The following is a 24,654-nucleotide window of genomic DNA, read 5'->3' as shown; positions in this document are numbered from 1 at the left end:
GGAGAGAACTATTCTACTATTCTACTATTCTTCCCATTACTGGTGGGGAGTGTTTGAATTTTCCAGCAGAAATTTTTGCATATGTCTACTTAGGTTCCATTTTTGTTTGATATGGTTTGAGCCTTTGTTATTGAGTTCATATATATATATATATATATATATATATTTGTAATCTTCTTTAATTGATTCTTTTGACATTATACAATAAGATGAGTCTTTTATAATTATTAATTTTATATGTGTGTCTGTGCACCTCATTCGTGCAGTACTTGCAAAGGCCAGAAGAAGAGGTTGGATCCTCCAGAACTGAAGTTGCAAATACCTGTGAGCTATAACGTGGGTGCTAGGAATCGAACCTGCATACTCTGTAAGAGCAACAAGTGCTCTTAACCACAAGCCATCACTCTAGCACCTTGACTAGTCTTTGTACCTGGTTGCACATTCTTTGTTTAAAGTCTATGTTATCTGATATTAACACAGCCATTCCAGAAAGTCAATATTTTCATATGCATTGGAATTGTATTCATTACTTTCAAGTTTTAGTGCAATTCTTTCGAGTGATAAAACATCTCATGTGTTTTGGGTATCATCAACCCAGTCCTCGTGTCCATAGCTATGTGTCTTGGGGGTCTTTCCACACAATTAGGATCATGAGTCATTCAAAAATTTGTGAAAAGTCTCCCAGGAATTCAGTCATCTTCCCAGCTGCTGTTTCTTTGTTCAAATTCTTCCTTTTGTTTTGGAGGCTTCAAACAAGACAAACTTCGTCCCTGACTCTTTAAATCTTGCAGGGTGGTGCAGACCTTTAATCCCAGCATTTGCAAGGCAGAGGCAGGAGGGATCTCTGTGTGTTCAGGGCCAGCCTGATCTACAGAGCGAGTTCCAGGACAGGTTCCAAAACTACACAGAGAAACCCTGTCTCGAAAAACCAAAAACCTCTGTCATTCTCCCTTTCTGGGGCAGGCTGATTTCTAGCAGAAAGGTAGCAATAACTAGAGGCCAGCTCCCTCGGTGCCCTCCCTGTTTCTGTGTGCCCAGCTCCTTCTGCAGCCTCTGTCTGCTTTATGTTTCAATGCAGTGTTCACTGGTGTTTGCTGATTGGAGCTGGGTCCAGGAAGATGCTGGCTTGTGCTCACCGGAGTCTGCACGTTTCCCCTCTCAGCTCTCTTCGTCATTCTCCCCCCTGCTCTTCCCAGGCTCTGCATCTCCAGAGCATCTCGCAAACTCTTCCAGGAAGCCGGTCAGTGGACTTTGCTTATCCTCCGCCGCCCCCTTCTGGTGCTTTCTTCTCCATTTCTGCCTCGGCATTCAAGGTCCAACCTAGATGCATATTTTATTTGCTTCAGGCAGAAACTGGCCTGGCACCCTAGCACTGGAGCCCATCAGTAAATAGAACGGCCACAGAAACAATTCCTGGTACCCGCTTTAACTGTGAACCGGCAAGCTAGGAACCAAATCCTGCTCCCTTGTCTCTCTAGCTTTGCTTCTGGTCCAGCTAGCCTGAACCTTGGTCTCCATATCCTCAGTATCCCTCTTCACTCTCAATCATCAAACTTCTGGGATTGCTGTAGCAGTTACTGTCACCTAAGTCATTTAGGGACGGGCCTCCCCAAGGCATATCCAACTATTATTATAAGTCAGACATAAAGGGCCAGTGGCGCTTAGAACTGACTCTTGGGGACAAAGTGTGAAGCACAGCTGAACTGGGAGCGCCCTCTCTGAAGTGTTATTCTGTCCAAATCCAGAAATCTGAACTTTTTCTGTATGTGCCCCGAACCTCCGTGCGTCCCGTGCCAGCCGCTGTCAGTCATCACCACTAGGGGGCGCTGTTGACCCTGGAACTGGCAGAAGGCTGGCTGGGTTTGGATCTGAACTATTCCTCACTCAAATTAAGGGCAATTGTATTGCCTTGTTCCAGCTGTCAAAACAGCACGACTTTAGTGGGGTTCCTTTGGAACTCAATCTTTTAAACAGGCTACCAGAGTCTTGTGGGACATTAAGAGCGATATAGAAGCTCTAACTAAAGCTTACAGGCTCTGTGAGTCCAAAAAAGGTGGTTGAAAGTGGCTTGCCCTAGGCCACAGTTATCGGTGTTCTTTATAAATCTACAGTTCACAAGCAACATAATAATCCAGTTGCTTCCACTGCCTGCCGGGAGGGGAACTGACAGATTATAATTATGGCATTTGATGTCATAGTGGTGGCAAAGTTTGAACTGAGTTTTTTCCCAATAAATATTCAAAATGTAGGTCTTTATGAATTCTGGGTGTTCCATTAACAAAGCAAAAGCAAGGATATCAGACAACAGAGCAAAATCAGTGTCATGGTGAACATGGGGTCTCAATACGGAAGCCTGAAGAGTTAGTGTGGCCTTTGGCTGGGTTATAAGATGGACTGCATCTTGCAGGTCCTAATGTCATAGCCACCTCTCTTCCTGCCTCCCTTCCCCCCCTCCTCCCCAACACATCTTCCTCCCAAATCTATGTCCTAATGTTTGATAGCCCATTGGGGTCAGTGCCACCCATATGTTCATGGAAGTTGGTCACTCTCCCTACCTCAGTAGACACCAACCATGAGTTCCTCCACTTGAGTCAGATTGGAAACCTCTTCTCTCTTGCTGGAATTTCTCACTGTTTGGATTCAGACTACTTTGTATGTGCTTTGCTCTCCCAGTGGGCTCCCTACAGGCAAGGGACCTTGCTCATAACCATCACTCAACGACTACATAAGAATTAAAAGATGACCAGAGAGTCAACGTTGCCTGCAGAATCTCATAGCCACAAAGGCCAGGGTTACAGTTGAGTGAATGTCACTCAACACACATCAATGGCTGATGTGTTGATGGTAAGGGGTAACACATAAGCCTCAAATTCTGGTGGCTTCCGACACCAGACAGCGGACTCTCATCCCATGTTCCAGGATCCTCAATGATTAGCAGGGGACTGTGTTCAGTGGGGTCCCTCAGGAAACAGGTGATGGAGTAGCTGGTGCCTTGACCGGAGTTGGCCTCTGTTGGCCCTGTCCAAACCCTGGACTCACCGTGCAGTGAGCAACTGTTAGCTTACTTCATCCAAAGCAGCACAGTCTCGTGTTTCTGAGATAATATCATACGATCAGTTTGCTCACCGTGGTTGCTTATTAAGAAGCAATAGAGAGATAATTTGGATGAAACATCCAGATACTTGTGGTCGGGATGGTGAGAAGGCAGCTATGTAGGTAAAGAGCTGGGTAGAGACATTCTTACTCAAAGAGGGACCCACTGTCCTACCACTCCACGCCACCTGGAGGCTTCTGAGAAACGCAGGGTCAGGGGCCACCAGACCTCCAGATCCACAGTCAAGAATCAACATTTTAACAAGGCCCCAGTGGAATGTGGACAACAATGGCTGGGAATGGTTTAGTCGGTGAGGGATTCCTCTACCCAGAGAGCTTGGTTTAGAATCCCAGTTCTGACAACTTTCAGCTTCACAACACAGGACAAAAATCCTTCCCTTCTACATCTGTAATCAGAAATGTCCATAAATGGACTTAATAACCACAGTAACACCCTGGGAGGGTCGTGAGAGTGAGCTAACACTGTCAGACGCTTCTGTATGGGAGATGGTGATGCTGGCGGGGATGACGATGCTGATGGAGAGGATGTCGATGATGCTGATGGGGAGGATGTCGATGATGCTGATGGTGATGATGATGTAGAAAATGTACTTACGGAAATGCATTAGAGCTAATTTCATGTGTAACCTAATCTGAAGTGTACCGACCCATTTCCTATAGTAAGTGAACGTCTGCTGTTCTTGAACCATGACAGAGGAATGAGCAGCAGAGAATTCGTCCTGTAGATTTTATTGAACAAGGCACAAGCAGTAGTGCATCCAACAGGTATCATGGAGGGCATAGAATGAGAGGTAGGCAGAGGAATCTGAGCATCAATCCTGATGTTCTCATGGCGGAGCGTTACACGCATCTCACACCTCACTGAGGAAACCCGGTCCATGTTCCCATCAAGGGATATCCAGCTATATAAAGTCTATGTTAGGATGAATGACCGGGAGACTGTCAGCAACATTGTCATAGAACATCCCTTCTTTAATGTTTGAAATAGAACTGTCTAATGAGTGAAAAAAAATCACATAAAGACCCCATCATCACAAGTAAGACCCAGTAAACGTCACCCAGACACCTGGTGTCAGGAGCAGACACACGTGAGCACAAGCTTGTACACAAATCACCCCCATGAGCAATTGTGAGAGAGTAGGCTACTCCAGGTTAACTACTCCTAACCTTTTCCAAGCTGGGCAGCCTTAAAGAGCCGCATCACCCCTTTCAACATCAGTTTCCCTATCTGTGACCCAAAGACAATAAAGGATGACAGGGTCACAGGGTGCTTGGAGAATTGTCATCACCATAGCTGACTAAACTAGATAAAGGTAAAATGTTTCCATCTCAGATTCCTCATCAGTAAGACGGAGATATAGTCTATATAGCTCCATGGTGGTTCTTCACAAGAAGAGTGCCCCTCTGTGCACAGATGCTTCTTATAGAGCTGCGAGCACAGAGTGGAGCAGGTCAGAGCTAACACGGGATGGAATATTAACCAAGCAACAGAAAAATGAGCCAGAGTGGACAGGAAGTGCCCAGAAGGCAGTCCCTAAATAGTCGTGTCCTTACTGGATGGTCCAAGGTGTGACGCTTTCTCTCAGTCAGTGAGGAAAGGAGGGGGGTCCTGGTTTTATGTTCCAGCCTCAGCTCCCTCTTCCTTAGTCTGGGGTTTGCCACATGGAGACATATTGTCAGATCACGCTAAGTGTGGTCTTGTAACTCACAGCCTGGGGACATCAAGATTGGTGTTTCAAGGGTTGGTTTTATATTTATCTATTTGCAAAGGTTGAGGTGCACCATGTGGTGTGTTTATGGAGGTCAGAGGACACTCGGCCTGTGAGAGTCGCTTCTCTCCTTCTGCCATGAACATCCTAGGGACTGAACTCAGGTCCTTGAGCTTGGTGACAAGTACCTTTACTACTTGAGCCTACCCCCTGGGTGGAAAGTTGATTTTCAGAGCAGTGATGTAGTCTTCTCTAGGGGCCTCAGTTTCCTAACCAGTGGCCTAGGCTGCCCCCCATTCCCAGAATTCCTCCAACTCCAGACAGGACAACCCCAGATTCAACTGCTCAAGATGCCTCCTCCTCTCTCACAATTACACAGGTCCATCAATCGCTTCACGTATCCACCCTGCCTGTCTTTGGTCCAGGCCTCCCCAGATGCACACAGAAGTCCTGAGCATCCTCTGCCATCCCCAGGGGTCATGCGCCACCAGGGCCTGGAGTTTGCACTGCGGCTTTTCCTAAAATGTCTCAGCTGGCCTCCATTCGTCATCCTGAAAATTGTCCCCTCATCACAATGGTACTTTCTCTTAAAGCATTACCGAAAGTCACAGCTCATAACGGACAGACAGCCTTAGTCATCCACCTCCCTGGAGCTCCCCTCTGCCACGTGAGGAAAAAAAATCCGAGTGTAGGACCTCTCATTTCTGTGACAGTATACTTGACAAGAACAAGTCAAGACAGAAAACTGTCAAGGGACAGTCTCACTGTCTGAGGGCGCGGTCCATCATGCCAGGGCAGACACGGCCGCAGGGGCATGAGGCAGCTGGTCAAGGGGCATCAATAGCCAGGACGCAGGGAGAGATGAATGATGGAGTTCAGTTCCTTTTTTCCTTTTTATTCCATCCAAGATCCCTCCCCATGGGATGGCACTGCCCACACTCAAGGTGTGTCTTCGTCAGGTAAACCAATCTAGAAACCCCCTCACAGACATGCTCAGAGGCTTCTTTCCACACGAGTCTAAATTCCATCCAGCTGTCAATCAAGGATAACCATCAGGGGACCTTGGTCTACTCCACTCTCAGAACCCTCTAGAAACCAGCTGGTGACCGGAAACAGTGTTTGCTGAGTGGCTGAATGGCGCGTGTCATTCCGAGGGTTGTTTCCATGAGTCTGTCTATACTGGGCATCACTGGCATATTGAGCTAAACGTGTATTTCTTATTTTTTCTTCCTTCCCTGTTTTCTACAATGGAGTTAAGATGCCGTTTGCTTTGCAAGCTGACCACAGCTGCTTTATGAGGTCGATCTATAGCCCTTGTCCTACCACCAATAACATTTGCTCATTTAATGCATAACAGCAATACGCAGACACACACCCTGCTTGCAAGCAGACAGGGCAAGACACCAACAAGTTCTATACTTCATATAATGCAATGTCAACCACTTAAAATTTCAGCTTGAACAAAATAAATCTAAAAAGCGGCCCCTTTCAGTTAGAAGCCCTGGGCACATGTGGAGGCCATGGGCTTTCTCTTGCCAATAACTCTGCCCTCCTATAAATCATGGTAATTGTCTCCATGTGCCCACAGCCTACGGGGAGTTTCGCAATACCCTTTGAGGAGATTAGTGGTCCCTGATGTCGCTTATGAGACTCAGGCAAGCATCTGGAAGCAATTTCGGTTAAAGAATTAATGATTTTGAGGTTCAATAATACAGGGCTTAAAAAAAATAAATAAATACAGGAAACTTTGTTAGCCCCGGGAACCTGTGGGTTTCCCTAGCTGAGATAAAGGGACCGACAGTCCTCTGTCCCATTTGTTGAATCTGTGTGAGTGCTTGGTTGATGTTTAGAAGGTCACATGGCAGATTAAAGGCAGTCTTAAAGTGGGGCCTGCAGAAGGGAAACTCTGTTTTCTTTGGTCTCTTTCTGTTCTTTCTGGGAGAACCAGGAGGGGAGATGCATCGGAGGTTCATAGGGCTGGAGGGCGGCAGGTGCCTGTCTGGTGATTCAGGCTGTAGACATGGTGGCGAGGTCCCACTCGGGGCTTCATTCTTTATTCCTCTTCTGGAACAGGACACGGGGGATGGCGCAGACCCCATCCTTCAGTCTTCTGAAATCTTGGACTGCTGAGTTTCTTCCTGATGGGAGGGGACCAAACATTTCAATACAAAATATTCATTCTCTGTAGATTTCCAGAGAAAATGTGCCTCGGATTCTAGGGGCCCAAGTGACTTTGCTATTGTTCCCCAAGGATGTGTCTACAGTAGTGAATTGAGCTGGAGGGTTGGGCCATTGCCTGCATCACCTAAATACAAAGCCACTGCTATCTCTCCTTTCCGGTATGAGCTCCTCTTCAAGACCCGCGCACCCTCGGACTTCTTATGCTGTCTCAAGACCTGGGGGTTGGAAAGTTCAGCCCTTTCCCTGGTGTTTCTTCTGCATCAATCACTGTTATGTTTGTTTTCTTTTGAAAGCTTTTCCAAAAGACTGGCCAGCTTGATCCATTTAACCCTCGGTGGGAGAGAGATCTCCAGCCTGTGCAGTTTGAGACTCAGATCGGGGTGGGGCCCCCCAGGTTTGGAGAGCTGGTGGCAGATAAGAGTCCTAGGCTTCCAGTTTCAGAACCTTTCACTTCCAGCCCCAGTCAGATCCTATCTGCAGCACACTGCCCAGACTCCTGAGCAGCCCATGAAACAAACCCCAGCGTCAGTAACCATGCAGGAACATTGCTGGAACCTAGTGCCACCAGAAGGGAGCACCGGGAAATCGGGGGAGGGGTAGTAGGTTCAGGAGTGAGAAACCGCTCTCACCAGGACAGGTCTGGGGCATAGTGTCTGGCGCTGAGGGGGCGTGGGGGGGGGGACGACGACGACGACGTTGTTTTGTTTTAAGCCTGGATAGTGGGATACACATAATTGGGTGAGATACAGAAAAACGAGTCTAGCCTTCTCCACGGAGCACACTGTTCAGTACACATCCCACTGAACCACTGGTATACGTCCCACTGAGTCCAATCGTTTGTTCACCTAGATAGTTCCTCCACAGCTGCAAGCGACTTTGAATTCAAGATGCCCCCAGACCTCAGCAGATGACCTGAAGTTACCGATGGGGGAACTGACGACCGCGATACCTCGCGGTGACCGTGGGAGGTGGTAAGACTCAGAGCTCAAGGGTTCAGCTCCATCCCGCGTGGCGGGCACCTGGGCAGAGCCATCCTGTAGGACGTGGCTGCGTGGAGGCAGCAGGGGATCCGCTGTGGGAGAAGAGGTTTTCAAGTCTCCTAGGCGCCTTGTTCTTGCCCCCAGTCTTGGTCCCCAGGCCAGCGCGCCCCGGGCCTCCGGGCCCCTCTAGCATCCTCCTTCCATCCGGCCGCGGGCGGGGCCGGAGGTGGGCGGATCCGGAGGGTGTCGTGGGAGGGCCCGAAGTGGGCGGGCCCGGGGGCGGGATCAGCAGGACCGCGGCTGCAGCCGGAGAAAAGTTGTCTGGACCAGCGCACGAGCAGCTGCGGGAGCCGGAGCGCTGCCGGGGGCGGCCCCGGGCATGGGGCAGCCGGCACGGGGCCCGGGCTGGCGATGGGTGGCGTGACAGCGACCACGATGCGCTCCGAGGGCGCGGCCCCGGGGTGGGCGGCGCGGTACAGGGCACTGAGCCTGGTGCTGGCGGCTCTGCTGGGTCAAGGTAAGGTGGACGCTGTCGGGGATCACAGGGTCCCTCGTCGGGGGCTGATGGGAAGCCAGGGCGCGGGTAGAGAGGGTAGCGCTGATGATGAGGGCTCCGGGTCCCACCGAGAGCTCCCAGTTATCGAGACAGCGGATTCCGGCCGCAGCTGCGAGCCATTGAGCTGTGGCTGGGGATCCGCCGCGGCAGCCCACCCCGAAGCCCTGCTGCCTCCCTCCCGGAGAGCGGTGGGGGGGGGGAGCGCGGGGGACGGGGGGCGTGGCTGCCGGACTCTGGGTCTGTGCTGCACCCTGAGTTCTATATGGAGCTGCGCATCCTAGACTCGGTGCAGCTGCGGGACGCGGGGAGGACCCTGGTTTCCCGCGGCCCCTTCTACAGCTTTGAGAAACCCAGGACTTTCCGCCCCACATTTAGACCGAGCGGTGGAGTTGGGGGAGCATCAGGCGGCTCTGGTTTCCAGCGAGTCCACTGACAGGCTCCCACTTCAGTCCTTTGCCCCGAGCGGTGGGAACCAGGACTCTGCATGTTTCTGGAGACTTGTGCAAACGGGCTGACGCAGGCTTGCCAGGGTTCTCGCTGCTGCTAAGGTCGCTAAATCGGATTATTACCCTTCTGTGGGTCAGGTTGTCTACGGGCGGGGCTGTAGAAACAGAGCCGCTGGCTTCAGGCGCTCAGAGTCCCGGAACTCCAGGGTGAGGTAGGGGCGCCCTGGTGAGGTTCTAGCGTGCTATAGGTTAAGCCTGGATGTTCTACGGTGTTCTGTGCTCTCCCGCAGTGAGGCGGGTTCAAGCTCAGCCATTGACAGGACTGGACTGAGATTTCTCTCTAATCCACCCGGCAGGAATGTCAAGAACTCTCTCCAGCCCGGTGCTCCAGGGCTGTGTTGGAAATGTATCCGAGCAGACAAGTTGTCAATTGGTGTTTAAAAAGTAGAATTTGCTTTACAAAAGTCCTTACTGCGCTATGGAAACTGGGGGATGCCCGTTATTCCAGGAGCCCCAGACAAGCCTACCACGCATTATGTACGCTGTGCTTCCTCCCAATGGGTCCTGTTTCTCCAGAGCCCCTGGTAAACTGGGGCTCGGGGTGTTTATTAACCCAGAGGCTGCTCTCAGCACACACCTCCCGGTGGATTCCCATCACTAAATAGCTTAATGGGCATTTAGAAAGAAAAAGAGAAAGAGACCCAGATTTCACTCCGAATCAAGCAGAGGCTGTTATTGCAGTGGCCGGTGTAGACCTTGGACTGGCGTTTGAAGGCGCTGGGGTGGGGCTGGCATGGTGGAGATCGCCCATGTGATACAAAGCGTCCCCCCTTTCCCCCAGGCACCTGGATTTGCTACATTTCACCGGGTGGGGCTCCTAAGGTTGGTCCACGAAGCATCGTGGGCTAAATGTGTTTTCACTTTGCAGCGTTGATCAAAAGCTTGCAGCTCATTCTGTGTTCCCACAAAGCAGCCTGATGTTTACTCTGTAAGACGTTGCATGCGTGCACAGGCGGGTGTGTGTTTGCACCTGTGTGCAGAGGCAGGCAACCAACCCATAGTGTTTTCTGCGGTCAGTCAGTCTCCACCTTGTTTTTTGAGACAGGGCTTCTCACTTTGCAGAGAGCTCTCTTGTTTGTTTGGATTTTTTTTTTTTTGTTTTTTGTTTTTTTTTTTGCCGAGAGCTCTCTCATTAGGCTAAGCCTTCCTGCCAGCGAACCCCTAACCTGTCCATTACTGCCTCAGCACTGGGATTGCAGCCTTCTCCATCTGCCCCGCTCTGCTGCAGTTTTCTGAGTGTGGGATTCAGGTCCTCCAGGTTGCACGTGCACGTGCTTGAGTCTGCCACTAAGCCACCTCCCAGCTCCCCCCACACAATGTTTTACAGAAACAAACACCTTCTCGTCCTTGTTTAAATTTCCATTGTCTTAAAAAAAAAATAACCATGCCAAACAGGATATATATATATACACACACACACACACAAGGGTACCTGTGTGGGTTTCTGGAACCCTGTCCGGTCATTAGCACCAAATGAAGTGTGTGTTTTTGACTGTTGATGCTGAAGCTTCGCCACTCACCAGGGTTTGCAGAAAACACAGTTGTTCTTGTGAGTTTCCATAAATAGGACAGAACATTGAAACAGAGGAATCGTTCTCTGAGATTTAGACCCAACTTGAGCTGAAACAGGCTACACCTGCCAACCTTCAAAGGCAGGTGGAAGGGTCTGAAGGGCTGATGGGATCCTCGGGAGGGCTGTGAGGGCTTCTGCTCAGGTGTGGGGCCCCAGCAAAGGTTGGATCCAGCCGTTGTCCCCTAACTCACCTGACCTGTTGTAAGGCCCGTAGTTACTTCAATGTGCATATGCTCCAGTGAACAGAGACCTCCTTGGGGGTGTGAGCTGCAAGCAGTGCCTGTGGCACTGGCATCACACACCTCACCGGTGGTGCACGAGGCACAGACATCTTTGAATAGAGGAGGCTTTAGAGACCTGAAGTGGCTTCAGAATCAGTGCTGTCCACTGAAGGAATGAAATAAAGATGAGCAGGTCTTTGGCATCTCAGCACTATAGCGCCTAGGGGGACCTTGTGGAGGGGTGCCGGGGGGGGGGAGGGTTGAGAAGGGTTCTTCTCCCCTGCCCTCAGCCATGCTGTCAATGGGGTCCAGGGGCTCTGTTCAAATGCGCATCCAGCCTCTTCCATGCATCGCTCAGCATCACCATCTGTTCGGCCTTCCAGAGGTCCCCCAACCCCACTGATGATCCCCATCAGACCTTGACTTGCCTCAGTTCTCCCCTCTAGCCCGACTCTCAGCACACATGGGCTGTCCACAGGATGTTTGCAAAAACTAGACAGATTGCTGGCATCTTTTAATGAGAGAAGTCACACAGTTATATTTTAATTCAGTAAAAAAAACATTTTTAGTCTTACAAATGGGAGAAGGCATGTGAAAATATCCAGCTTCTGAAGTGTCTGTGTCAGACTCCTAAGCCACACTGCACACCTGCATGAAGATTTTATAAGTAAATTACCAAGCAAAAAAAGAGAGAGAGAGAGAGAGAGAGAGAGAGAGAGAGATCTTCTATTTTCTATGAGTTGTATGTTGTCTTCTTGTAATTTTTATTGTGTGTGAGTGTTTGCTGCCTGTAAGTCTGTGCACCATGTGTGCAGTACCCATGAAGGCCAGGAAAAGGTATTGGAGACCCTGGAACTGGCGTTACAGATGGTCATGAGTCATCATGTCAGTGTTGGGAATGGAACCCAGGTCATCTGGAAGAGGAGCCAGTGCTCTTAAACCCCGAGCCGTCCCTCAAGGACCCAGTTGTCTTCTTTGTCCAAAAGTCGTGTTTAATGAGGGAAAAATGCATACAATGAAATTTGTCCCTTTAAGATATATAGTTGTAAGTTTTGATTAACACATACACATGTGTCAACTTTTGGATCACCTTCAGAAACCCTGTGTCCTCTCCCTCCTCCATCCACAGTTGCTGACACACTGTCCTTGGTCTCTGGACCTTTCCTATTTTAGTAGCAACACCATGATGGGCTTACACCGTGGGTGGCTTTCAGATCTGCAGCTGTGCAGTCAGCATCATACATTCCATAGTCACCTTTGCCCCAGTGCCGGGCCTTCCTTTTTAATGCTGAGTAATAGTCCTTTGAATGCTGCTCAGTTTTCTTGTTTCTCAAATGAAGGCCATTTGAAGGACTCTGGGTTTTATTGATTATAAGAATATTGTGAATATTCACAGACAGGGTTTTGAGTGGCATGCATTTGTTCCTCCTGGTTAACTTGGAGTGTTGTCAAGTGATTTGGTAACTTTGGCTTTTTGTTTTCCCTCAACTGGGTTATTTTGTATCATTTGCAGCACTTGATATTATTGCTGTTTCTTTGGTCTGCCAATTCTAGTGGCCCAGTAGTTCGTATTTCTTTGGGATTTTCAGACTCTTTTTTTTTTTTTTTTTTTTTTGGTGTGCTCATGTATATGTGCTGGTGCAGGTATGTGGAGGTCAGAGGGCAACGCAGATGAGTGGTTCTCTCCTTTCCGCTGTGTGAACTCCAGAGGCGAAACTCAGATTGTCCGGCTTGGCAGCAAGCTCCCTCACATGCTAACCCATCCCACTTTTTTAGGATTTCATTTATTTTTTACTTTTTTAAGTTTTATTTGCTTCTTTGGGGGTTTTGCTCATTCTAAGTCTTTGACAGATAAGGTGGCGTGTCCTTGGGTTTCATGATCATCTGTACATCTCCCTTGGTGAAATGACTGTTTCAAATGCTGCATGCCCACTTTAAAAATCGGTTGTTTACTTTCTTACTGATGATTTTTTCAGGCAGTTTCTGTGTTCTGGACATGAGTTCTCATCAGACAGTGTCTGAAAGATATTTCTGTTGAGTTGTCCTATAAAATCAGATTTTAAATTTTAATGAAAATTTCTCTTAATAAGTGGGCTGTTGGTGCCAAATCTAGAAGATTATCCCTTCAGCCAAAATTACAAGAATCTCTAGACACTGGGACCAGTGAATGCATGTGAGTCCAATGACCTCAGAGGCCAGAAGAGGGCAGTAGACCCCTTGGAACTGTAGCTACATGTACTGCCATGTGGGTGCTGGGAACCAAATCCAGGTCCTTTGAAAGAGCAGCCTGTCTTCTTAACCACCAAGCCATGTCTCTAGTCCCAAATCATTGCCTTTTCTATTTTATTGTTGGCAGTTTATAAAGGACATGTAGTTGGGTTTCCTTTGTTTATCTAGTCTGTTAATCTCTGTCTTTTAATCATCATGTTTATACCATTTATATGTAATATAATTATCTGCATGTTTAAATTAGGAGCTGACACTATGCACACTGTTTCCCTTCATGGTCCTTTTGCTCTTTACTCTTCCCGTTACTTTTTCTGCTTTAGGGTTAAGCATGTTCTATGAATCTATTTTATCTCCTTGATGGGCTCATTTGTGCTTCCTATTCAGTTTTACCCATTGCCCTAAGGTTTGCAAAATGCATCTTTAATTCATCAAAGCTTAGATTCAAGCTGCTTTATACTGCTCCATAGGCTTTATACTAACCTTAAAAGAATATATTTCCAGTATGTTTCTGCCCTCTACATGAAATCATTTTGAAGTGCATGCCCTCTTATGTGTTAGGTGCTGCTAAGAGAATTGTTGATTAAGGATTGTTGCTATATAGTTTCTAGGAGAGTGAAAAAGTCACGTTTAACTGGCTCAGGCTTGTTTCTGAGTGGGCATTTTGGGCATGCGGATGCTGCCGTCCCTACGGGTCTTTATTCTATCTCCTACCTTTACTCGATTTTCTTGTTTAAGCACCTTGGGGATTTAGAAATTGCTGCCTCTAGGAGACGAGGAAGGTCAATACTAGTGTCTGAGTTAGCAAAATTTTCAAGAGAATGGGTTGCGCTACTCTTCAGTGACGACATCCCATCTTTGGCAATGTACGCACATCCTTTCCCTCATGACAGTTGTTAGCAATACAGTAGGATTCTGAAATGGTTGGAATCCTGAAGCCACCAAGGATTTGATATCTTTTCTACATAAGATGCACCCCCTTTGATCCGTGTGAAGAAGTGTCACTTACAGGCTAATTGGGGTCAGACTCGGTGACCCTGAAAGGGCAGCTTCATACAGAGCCTCAGTTCTGCCCATTTCTAGAGGAACTGCTCAGGGAACCCAGGCTGTGAGCATCAGAAGCATCGGAGGCCTCAGAAAAGAAAGGAGTTATGGGTTCATAAACTGAAGATGCCACAGAAGTCTGCAGGCCGGGTCTCCTGGGCGCAGTTTGTGGCTTGTTGTAGGCTTCCTGTGGCTGTCAATTCTGTATGCCTCCCATGGGGCACCACAGCTTAGATGCAGGGGAAGTTTTGGTCATTTCAGTGATTTTTGTCTCTGGCTCAGGTTGCAGATTCTAGGGATAAAGACTCTTGGACTTGGAATGAACTCGTGTGTGTGTGTGTGTGTGTGTGTGTGTGTGTGTGTGTGTGTTGGGGGGTGATGATGTTTGTCTTTTAGGAGCTCCCCGGGCCTAGGGATGTCACTTATTGGGAACATCTTGCTTGGTGTGTAGGGGACCCTGGGTTCTGTGTGTAGAATGACAAACCAAACCAACAAAAGCAATTGCATAGTCTTCAGTAATCTAGAACAGCTGAGTACACCTCTGTCTAGAGTCAGATGAGAGTGGCCGGCAGGACCACCATGCCATATTTGATGGGAGTATCTCTCCCAGAGGGAAACCGTAGAGCCATTTGTTACCAGAAGTGGGTGGGAAGATGCTGAAAGCAAAATCCATAGACGATGTTTTTCCCAGCACAGAGACCTCCTGAATGTGGCCGTTACAGTCAGCACAGTTCTTCTGAGCCCCAGATTTTATCCTATGAAGCAAGGACCACACCTACTTCCAATGTCTTCAGGACAGAGATTCATGAGCCTGAGGCATGTAGCATCTCTCTCCCAGGGCTGGCATGATAAGAAATCACACAGTGAGCAGCTTCTGTACCACTTAATCTACTGCCTAAGGCAGAGAAATAATTCTCTCTCAGAGCCAGAGTTCTAAGTCAAGGTACCAGCAGGGCCAGACGGTTGCCTGGGTACCTAGGAAGGATGCTTCCTCGACTCTTGCAGCTTCTGGTAGCGTCAGGGTTCCCCAGCTGTGGCTGTAGCATCTTCTGCTCAGACTTGTGTTTGCATGACTGTCTTCTGGGTGGGTCCCCTCCCCACTGTCATTGTGCTTAGGGTGGGAGAGTCAGAGGGAGGCAACTTCAAGTGTCAGTCATTCCTTAGGCTTGTTTTTTTGAGACACCATCTCACTGGCCTGGGTCTTACCAATTAGAATAGCTGGTTGGACAGTGAACCCTTGAGATCAACTTGTCTCTGTCTCCCCAGCACAGGAAAAGCAACACAAGCTACTACATCTAGCTTTTCATACAGGTTTCGGGGATCAAACTCAAGCCAGGTCCTCATGCTTGCAAGGCAGGCGCTGAACCATCTCTTCATCCCCCACTCCAGAGCTCTATAAGGACTGAATGTAAGTTCCAACATAATGTATCTACAGGACCTTTTCCTAAGTAAGGAGTTGGTCACAGGCTCGGAGGAGGGATGTCTCCTGGGGCCACCAAACCATCACACATAGTTAGAAAAGTTCAGAACACTTGCTGTTAGAATTGGTGACGTTAACGCTGCCAGAAAGAATCACGCAAGACAGTTTTGCCACAGAAAGATGTTTCCAGAAAGGCCTGAGAACAATGTCAAAGCAAACAGAACAGTGAACCTGACGATTTCGGAGGGAAAGGAAAGACACATTTCTTGAGAGGTGACCATCTGTCACAGACAACAGGGAGCCGGGGCTTATGTTGTCCTTAAATGCATCAACTGTCACTTTCATGAATTCCTTCCCTAAACACTATTTTCCCCCTGAGTTTCTAGAGCCATCAAAGCAGCCTAGAGCAGCCCCCAGGCTATGCCCCTTAATTAATTAATTAATTAATTTTAATTTTCTCACCCATTCTGTGATCGACTCGTTTTGTTGTTTTGCTGAACCAGTCCCCCAGCCTTTAATTATAATATCTGTTTTCGTCTGTGTCTCCTTACCTTGTCTGTGAACCCCTGGCTGTGAAAATGTTGATATACTGTCACCTGCTTTGGCATGTGGTGACCCATTAGGGACTCTGTGAGGCAATACGGTTTCTTATATTCTCAAACTAAAGAAACTTTGAAGACTGTCCTAATGTCCAATATAGTGTGCACACACTGCTAATTCCTGCTCTTACCATTGAATTCTACCTCAGCAATGATTTTTTTCTTAAAAAAATGACAACAAAATAAACAAGAAATCATGCTCTATAAAAATAAAGCACACTGTGAACTGTATCAGCCTTGGAAACATTGTTTCATCATTTTGTTTCCATGGGCAGCAATGACTTTGTGTTTCCCTACTGATGTGATTTCCATGCACCTGCCTGGTGGCGAGCTGTGGATGAATGCTGAGCTGTTCAGTTTTCAGTTATGCGTCTTCGTTTGAAAAAGCTAAATATCCCAGCTTCTCGTCTGGAGCAGTATGTTAGTGCTGGTAACCGAAGGATCCTTGTGGGCTTCAGGCCCAGTTGGATCCAGGCACCAGGCAGTAACAGAGGACACTCTTTCTCTCCTCTGAATGACTTTGTCATCATTGCGGACAGTTGCCTCTGTCATGTGAAGCTCCCCCGACAGTTATGTTCCTTCTTTAGAGCACACCCATCCCAAAGACATTAACTTCCTAAATGACCGTGGAAATTTCAGGAGTGAGTCACTTGACAAAGTTACCCACACTTGAGCCTTTCAAGGTGGCAGAGGGAATGGGACTTTCTGATTGGTCAGATCAGTCTCTGGAGTTTGAGGCTCCATCTAATCCCTAGGACAGAGAGTATGAAAGGAATGAAGATGCACAGAAATTTGAGGTAGGAGAGAAGGCTTGGGGGGTCAAGAGCACATGACTACGTTCATTTCTGGCAAAACATCCATACATATAAAATAAACGCTTTCTTTTAAAAAGAATGGTGTTGGCAGAAGGGGACTAGAGGATCTGTGGTGAAGCCAAGTGTCTCTCAACCATCAAAAGACCAAAAGACCAATGTTACTACCAAGGCAGAGAAGCCCCTTCCTGGGATGCAGAGTAAGCTGGATTCTTGTGCTTATGCAGAAGCAGTCACTTCCCAGGGGTCTCCAGGAACACTGGGAAGGTTCAGTGAGGAAAGCGCTTGCCACATGAGCCTGAGGACTGAAGATTAATTCCCAGAACCCACGTAGAAAACTCTGTTTAGCGTTTCTCAGTTGTAATCCCATTTCTAGGGAGGCAGAGATGGGTGGATCCTTGGGCCTCGCTGGCCGGCCAGCCTGGCCAAATCAGTGAGTTCTAGGCCAGTAAGAGACCCGTGGTCTCATAAAGAAAATGTGTCTAATAGCTGAGGAATAATATCCAAGATTGACCTCTGGCCTTTTCATATAGGCAGGTACACACGAGGCCAACCACATGTATGTACACACACACACACACACACACACACACACACACGTCCCCCCACCACCAACACATCTCCCGCTCAGAGTGTTCTCTCTGCTTTAGAAATCATTTATTCACGTATTCATTCCGTCACCCATCTGACGTGGCTCCAGCTCTGACTGCGGACCAAGCTCTCCATCACTGACCCCCTCCCAGATGAATGGAAGGGGTCCTCTTTCCCGATCCCCCCTCCCATCCAGGACTACAAAGGAACTCTGGGTGGGATTCCTAAAGCCATGGCTACATACAGCAGCCCCCAAGGCTCCCCTCCGCCATCCTCGCTGAGTGGAGAAGTCTCCATCTGGGGCGATTTGTTCTGCCCCAGGTTTGTGTGGCATCTCCAGCTTTCTAACTAGCAGTGTGTTCTTTTCTTTAGCTTTTGGAAATGTTTTGGGTCAGTACACAGCCCCGGGTTCCCATTTCATTAATGAATTGACTCACTGTAGACTTTTCTCATTTCTCTTCAAAATCCAAACAGTTTCATCTTGTGCACATAAATTCTGTTAACAAAGTATGTTTTCCTACTTGGAGCCCATCCCTTCCTGATGCTCAGTTGACCCCCGCCCCTGGCCATGGCCCTGCCCTTGAGCATTGGGTCTGTGAGGAGAAATATTTAGTGGCTTTGCCTAAGAGGTCTCCGTCTAGCTTTGGAGGCAGATTCCCCCCCACCCCCGCCATGCCTGAGGTCCTCAGTTCTGCAGTTCTTTGTGGCTAGGCCACAGAGTCCAGATATTTGGTCAGACATTCTGAGTTTCATTTATTTGGGGAATTTAATTTTTTTGAATTTTTATTTTGAATTTTTATTTAATTTTCAAATTTTGAATGTAGTGCGTATTTTGGTAGACCTGGAGTGCATAGGAGGATTTGTTGGACATAGATGGGTCCCATCCAGGGAGATGAAATTCTCATTATACCAACAGAATGGTCTACCCCCCAAAGGCAATGTTGGGGTTTTTTAAATTTATTGATTTATTAAAGATTTCTGTCTCTTCCCCGCCACCGCCTCCCATTTCCCTCCCCCTCCCCAAATCAAGTCCCCTTCCCTCCTCAGCCCAAAGAGCAATCAGGGTTCCCTGTCCTGTGGGAAGTCCACCTCCATCCATTTCTAGTAAGGTGAGCATCCAAACTGCCTAGGCTCCTACAAAGCCAGTACGTGCAGTAGGATCAGAGACCCATTGCCATTGTTCTTGAGTTCTCAGTAGTCCTCATTGTCCGCTATGTTCAGCGAGTCTGGTTTTATCCCATCAGGAGCAGAAGGAGAGACCGTGAGCAAGGAACTCAGGACTGCAAGGGGTGCACCCACACACAGAGACAGTGGGGATGTTCTATTGGGAACTCACCAAGGCCAGCTGGCCTGGGTCTGAAAAAGCTTGCAATGTTGGGTTTTGAACTACAGTTTTGGACTTCCCTGCAGCTGGCTGGCCGCAATTGACCCCAGCTGCTTCTGTCTTCTTCCGAGTTGGTTGCTCACGACAAGGCTCCCTGCCTGCACACATTGATTCTGACCCTGGATAGCCTTGGCTAATAGAGGGTCCTCAGGGACTGGATTCTGGGCAAGGAAGAGTTGGTTTTCTCTTTTTGGGTGTTTCATTCTTCTCTTCTTTAATAACATCATCACTTGGGTTCGGGGCTGTTGTTTTCTTCCCAAATCACAACTAGACAACAGGGACAGTTCTTTCTTCTAAATTCCCACCACCTTCAGGCAATACCAGCTGCCTCTGAGATTGGACACCTCCCACCCACCCAGTTCACATGGTCACATAATTGTGTCCTTTGCCACAGCCTCAGTGAGGCTCCCGTTAAATTAACAGTCAAAACTGTGGTGAACTGCAAGGCATTCCAAATGAGCTTTGATTTTCTTACAAACTAAGACAGGCTCTCTCTTACAAAGCTATAGCAGAACATTGAAATCAGGCAATTCTCATCTCTCTGATAGCCTGTCTGGTCCTCAGACCCAAGGTGTGGCTTCCTCTAGTCTCAGTACTGTCCTCTGTAAGAAGCAATCAAGCTCAGAACTTCATGTATTTTGTCGTTGTCCTGGTCCCTTTTCATTTGTTTGTTTATTGTTTAAATTATGTGTGCACTGTGTGCATCTACATGTGTGGCTATGCATCTGAGTCCAGGACCCACAAAAGCCAGAAGAGGATATTGGCTCCCCTAGAGCAAGAGCTACAAGTGGTTATGAGCTACCATGTGAGTCCAGGAATTGAACTTAGGACCTCTGGAAGAGCAGCTAGTGCTCGTAACCACTGAGCCATCTCTCTAATCTAATGCTTCTTTACTTTTGTCAGTCTTTCTTTGCATTTCATGACCTTGACACTGTTGAAGGTGCAGGCTAGTCTTTCCATGACTGTAGTGGTCAATCTTCATTGTCGACTTCGCTGAATTTAGAATCACCTAGAAACGGACATCTTGTCGTGTCTGTGAGGGCATTTTCATGGAAGTTTGTCTGAAGTGGGAAGATTTGCCCACTCTGGGTGGCAACATCCCGTATGCGAGGGTCTTGGATGGTGTCAGAAGGAGAAAGTGACCTGAGCACCTGCGATCAGCACTCTGTCTCTGTCTTTCCTGACTCTGGGTGCAATGTGACCAGCTGCCTCATTCTTCTGCCTCTGTCTCTTCCCCAACATGGTGAGCTGTCCATCTAACCATGACTACGGTCATTTATCAGGCCGCACAGCTAAGCACATCCCCTTAAAGAAACGCCTACTCTGGCGACTTGACCAAGGTGATCTCCTCCAGGCTTTCTGTGGTCTCTTCTAAATCATTTTTTAATCGATAAGTATTTTTATGACAAGGGCATATGGAGACTTCAAATATCCCAATTCTTGGTAGAATTTCAGTTTTTTTCATTTTAAACCCAGATTCTTCTTGTACCTATCTTTATTTTTATTACCATTCCTGTTTATTTTGAAGCTTAAAATATCTTAAATTTGGCCATGGGAACCATTTTTACAGTGAGGTCTGTTGTTGTTTTGACAGGTCTTCTTTTTTCTTCAAGCTCTGCCCTACTTTCTGGATATAAGATGTTCCAGGCTTATCTGTACTTCCCCTGTCTTGGCTCACGTTATATTTTTTTTGTTCTGTGGTCTTAGAAAACGAAATCTCATGTCCGTATGTGCTCATTGCTCCCAAGTGCTCCAGCCCCGATCTCCTAAGAAGGAGGCATGACATTGCTTTTAAGTCCTTGGAGTAACTGGTTCCCGTCTGTGCCACTGTCTACTGCACTGAGTGGAAATGAAGACGCATTACCAGGGTCCCATGTTTGGTCATCATGTGGTGTCCCAGTACCGGGGCCCACACACATATTGCAGTTCCCATCTGTCCTGGTTGGATTTAATGTCAACTTGACACATCCTCCTGTCATCTGCGTGGAAGGCCTCAGTTGAGAAGTTGCCTTGATCAGATGCCTGTAGGAATGTCTCTCGAGGGATTGTTTTGGTTGTTAATTGATGCAGGAGAGTTCAGCCCACTATGGGTAGGACCATCCCCTAGGCTCGTGGTCCTGGACTGTATAAGAACGCTATCTCAGCATGAACCTCTGACCAGCAATGTTCCTCCATGGTTTCTGCTTCAGGTTCTTGCTTTAGTTCTTCCCCTGATTTTCCTCAACGATAGACCCATGTAAGACAGATAAGCCCTTTCCTCCTCTAAGTAACTTTGAGTTATTGTGTCTTATCACGCCAACTGAAAGAAGGTTAGAACACGATCCAGTGCACATGGCTAAAGCTGGAAAGACAACCTTCCCAAAAGAAGAAACGCGTTGACATCAGAAGAGAGGAATGGGAGGCACATTGAGCTGGTGGACAGGACCACAGCATACTTGATAGACCTGCTATAGCTTGAGTGACAGTGGCTGAGTCAGAGAGAACAAAGGCTAAGAAGGACGATGTCATTGCTACCAAATAGTGCTGGCTTCTGGTTAGTAGCTCAGCAGCTACCCCAGTTCTGCCAGTGATTGACGGGATTACTCTTCCTTTAAAATGTTGACTCTGTGTTTCTCAACCTCACCAAACTGACGTGCTGACAAGGGGAAGGGGTGTGTTGGGCAAGAGTTCTTGCCTGCAGCGTGCTCTCTCCAAATAATGCCAATCCAAGTGACTCCCCACATTGCTTCATGCACCCTGGGCACACATAAAACTGTGTCTTCAGCATTGTCCAGTATATACAGAGAAATTCCTCAATCAAAATAATTGTAGATATTTCAGAGAAATTGCAGAAATGCTAAAAAGAACCTCACATGCTTTCCAACTCTTTCTCCAGATTAATTTCTGTATATCACTCCTACATCTCTGTATATGGGTATCTATGTAATTTTCTGAAGTGCTTACAAATAAGTTGTCCCCATGGGATCCCTTGGGAGTGTATTCTCTGAGCCAGGGGCATTCTCTTACCTAACATCACCGTGATCAAAACTACCCACTTCCTGCCGGGCGGTGGTGGCGCACGCCTTTAATCCCAGCACTCGGGAGGCAGAGGCAGGCGGATCTCTGTGAGTTCGAGACCAGCCTGGTCTACAGAGCTAGTTCCAGGACAGGCTCCAAAGCCACAGAGAAACCCTGTCTCGAAAAAAAAAAAAAAACCAAAAAAAAAAAACAAAAAACTACCCACGTCCACACTGGACATCCACAGTTGTTCTGTTCGATGTCTTTTACAGCAAACATGTTGAGTCTGGAATCATCTGTGATCTCACACTGCATCTTGCCCATGGCTCACCTGTGTCTTTTTATCAGACACACTTCCTACACTCGATTCTGTCCTAACTCTAATGCACTTGAACGGTGAAGGCCAGTGTTGGGGAAGAATGTCCCACACTTGATCCAAATCCGTTTGAAAATGGACCTCATGTTTCTTTCATATTGACCTGACCTCTGACCTTGGACCACAGACCTCTGGATTTGCGCGGGGGGGGGGGGAAGGGGGATATATCTAGTGCCATCTTAATGTCTGGAGTGACCCTGCAGTGCCTGCTCACAGGATATTGGAAGAACCCTCCTTCCTCCTCTCTTCCTCAGAACTTTTGGGCATCAAACCCCAGGAGCAGTTGTCCCCCACCATTGCTTTTTCCTCTTTATTGTTCAGTTGCTGAGATGGGTCTCACTGTGTAGCCCTGGTTGGCTGCACCTCACTATATAGACCAGGGTGGCCTTGAACTCACTCGCCTCTGAGTGTTGGTATTAAAGTCAGTGACACCATACCTAGCTCCAGGTGGAAATGTTAGCCTTTCTGACCAAGGAGCAATGACAAGAGACTCCCCATACTGGCCGAGTGGCCATTCTTATATGTTGGTGGATCAGTCCCAACTTTGGCCTGTGAAGTCTGGTATGTCTCAACTTAGAGACTTGAGAGAAAAATCTTCTTGCTGCCCCTTCAACATAACTGCATCTTTCTGGTTTCTACTCTTCATGGGAAAATGCAAAGCCGGTGCTTGTGTGCATGTATGAGTGTGGATACACTTACACACGTATGTGCATACTCACCTAGATTCATGCATGCATGTGCACGCATACACATGCACACACACACACACACACATGCATGCGTGCACACATGCAAGCATGCCCAGGCCCCACCTGCAGCAGTCATTAGCTTTTAGACATGAGACAGCTGAAATGGAGGTGTAGCAATGACTTCTTTCTTTACGTCCCCAGCTGCATAGCATAGGGTGCTGTGAGTACATCTGTCTGACTGAACGCCACCTCTGATGTCTTTATTTAGTTTGATAATGGCTTCCGAGTTTTCTCCAGAAACATGGGGGCTTAGTTTTAAAAGTTCAACTGAAAACACACAGAGAGGGGTGACATTTTGGAGAACAGAAAGCATGTACAAGATGCTATGCTTAAACACCCCACCTTCAAAGACAAGAAAAAAATTACCTGTAACTCCAATCCCGTTTTCTAATTCTCAGTCGCCCTCTAGGGCCCTTAGTGATTTTTGCTGCCTCGCTGTCACGGGCGTTTTCACTGGCTTCACACGGTTTGTCTCTGCTCTAAATCTTCTCATCTGAGCTCAGCCCCAAGCAGTCATTTCCATAAAAGTCACTGTTTTACATACTAATTGCATTTCTGCAAAAAAAAAAAAAAAGGCATCGAGATAACTACATCGGTTATAACATGTTTAAAGGTCCTTCTGTGTTTCCTTCCATATCATCTGCCCTGGCACACTTGGGCAAACACTGGCCTGGGGCCCGGGTGCAGATGGAGCAGGCAGGTCTCGTGTCAGCTGCTTCCTCCACACGATGGGACCTCCAGATTGCATCCTCTGTCAGGACTTATAGGAGGACCTTCAGCAAAGATGGTATTCTACTTTCATTTCTGTTGCTGTGCTGAAAGACTCTCCCCAAAAGCAACCTAGGGAAGGAAAGGGTTTGTTTCAGCTTACAGTCTCAGAGCATGTCAGGGCAGGGACCCAAAGGCAGGCACAGCATCGCTTCCAACCAAGGAACTCAGTTGGCCATGCAAGTGCAGCAGGGTGTGGAGGAGGTGGAGGATGCGGCTTGCTGGCTCACTCACAGGTGTGCACTCAGCTAGCTTCCTTAGATGGCACAGGACCACCAGCCTAGGGAATGACATCCCTCACAGTGGGCTGGGCCTCCTGCATCAGTGAACATAACAAGGTCCCAGAGACTTTCCCATAGTCCAGTCTGACCTGAGCAATTCCTAAAATGAGGTGTCTATAGGCTGTGTCGAGTTAAAGCTGATCACGACAGATAGAAAAAAAAAATGTTCTCAAGTCCCTGAAAGTCTGGGGGTGCAGATTAGTGGCAGAAGACTTGATTGCCATATGCAATGTTCTGGATTCAATCACCATGCTCTCCACCACCACCTTTACACACACAGAGAGTCACACACACACACACAGAGTCACACACACACACAGTCATACACACACAGAGTCACACACAGAGTCACACACACACACAGTCACACACACACAGAGTCACACACATACACAGTCACACACACACACAGAGTCACACACAGAGTCACACACACACAGTCACACACACACACAGTCACACACACACACAGAGTCACACACACACAGAGTCACACACACACACAGAGTCACACACACACACAGTCATACACACACAGAGTCACACACACACACAGTCACACACACA

At 47.8% G+C, this 24,654-nt stretch overlaps 1 protein-coding gene across 1 annotated transcript in view; it reads left to right on the top strand.

Moving 5' to 3' along the window:
• The first annotated feature begins 8,300 nt into the window (after positions 1–8,300).
• The window catches only part of Tmem132c (transmembrane protein 132C), a 308,851-nt gene continuing 292,497 nt past the window's right edge, over positions 8,301–24,654 (top strand). Inside the window, exon 1 of the mRNA XM_026784600.1 lies at positions 8,301–8,501. Coding sequence (XP_026640401.1) covers positions 8,396–8,501 — 106 coding nt within the window. The 5' untranslated portion in view covers positions 8,301–8,395. The remainder of the gene's footprint in view (positions 8,502–24,654) is intronic.

This window comes from Microtus ochrogaster, chromosome 2 (genome assembly GCF_000317375.1).
Source record: "Microtus ochrogaster isolate Prairie Vole_2 chromosome 2, MicOch1.0, whole genome shotgun sequence".
In the NCBI taxonomy this organism is placed as follows: domain Eukaryota; kingdom Metazoa; phylum Chordata; class Mammalia; order Rodentia; family Cricetidae; genus Microtus; species Microtus ochrogaster.
Note: the sequence above shows the minus strand (reverse complement) of the source record. Positions and strands in the feature narration are given on the sequence as shown.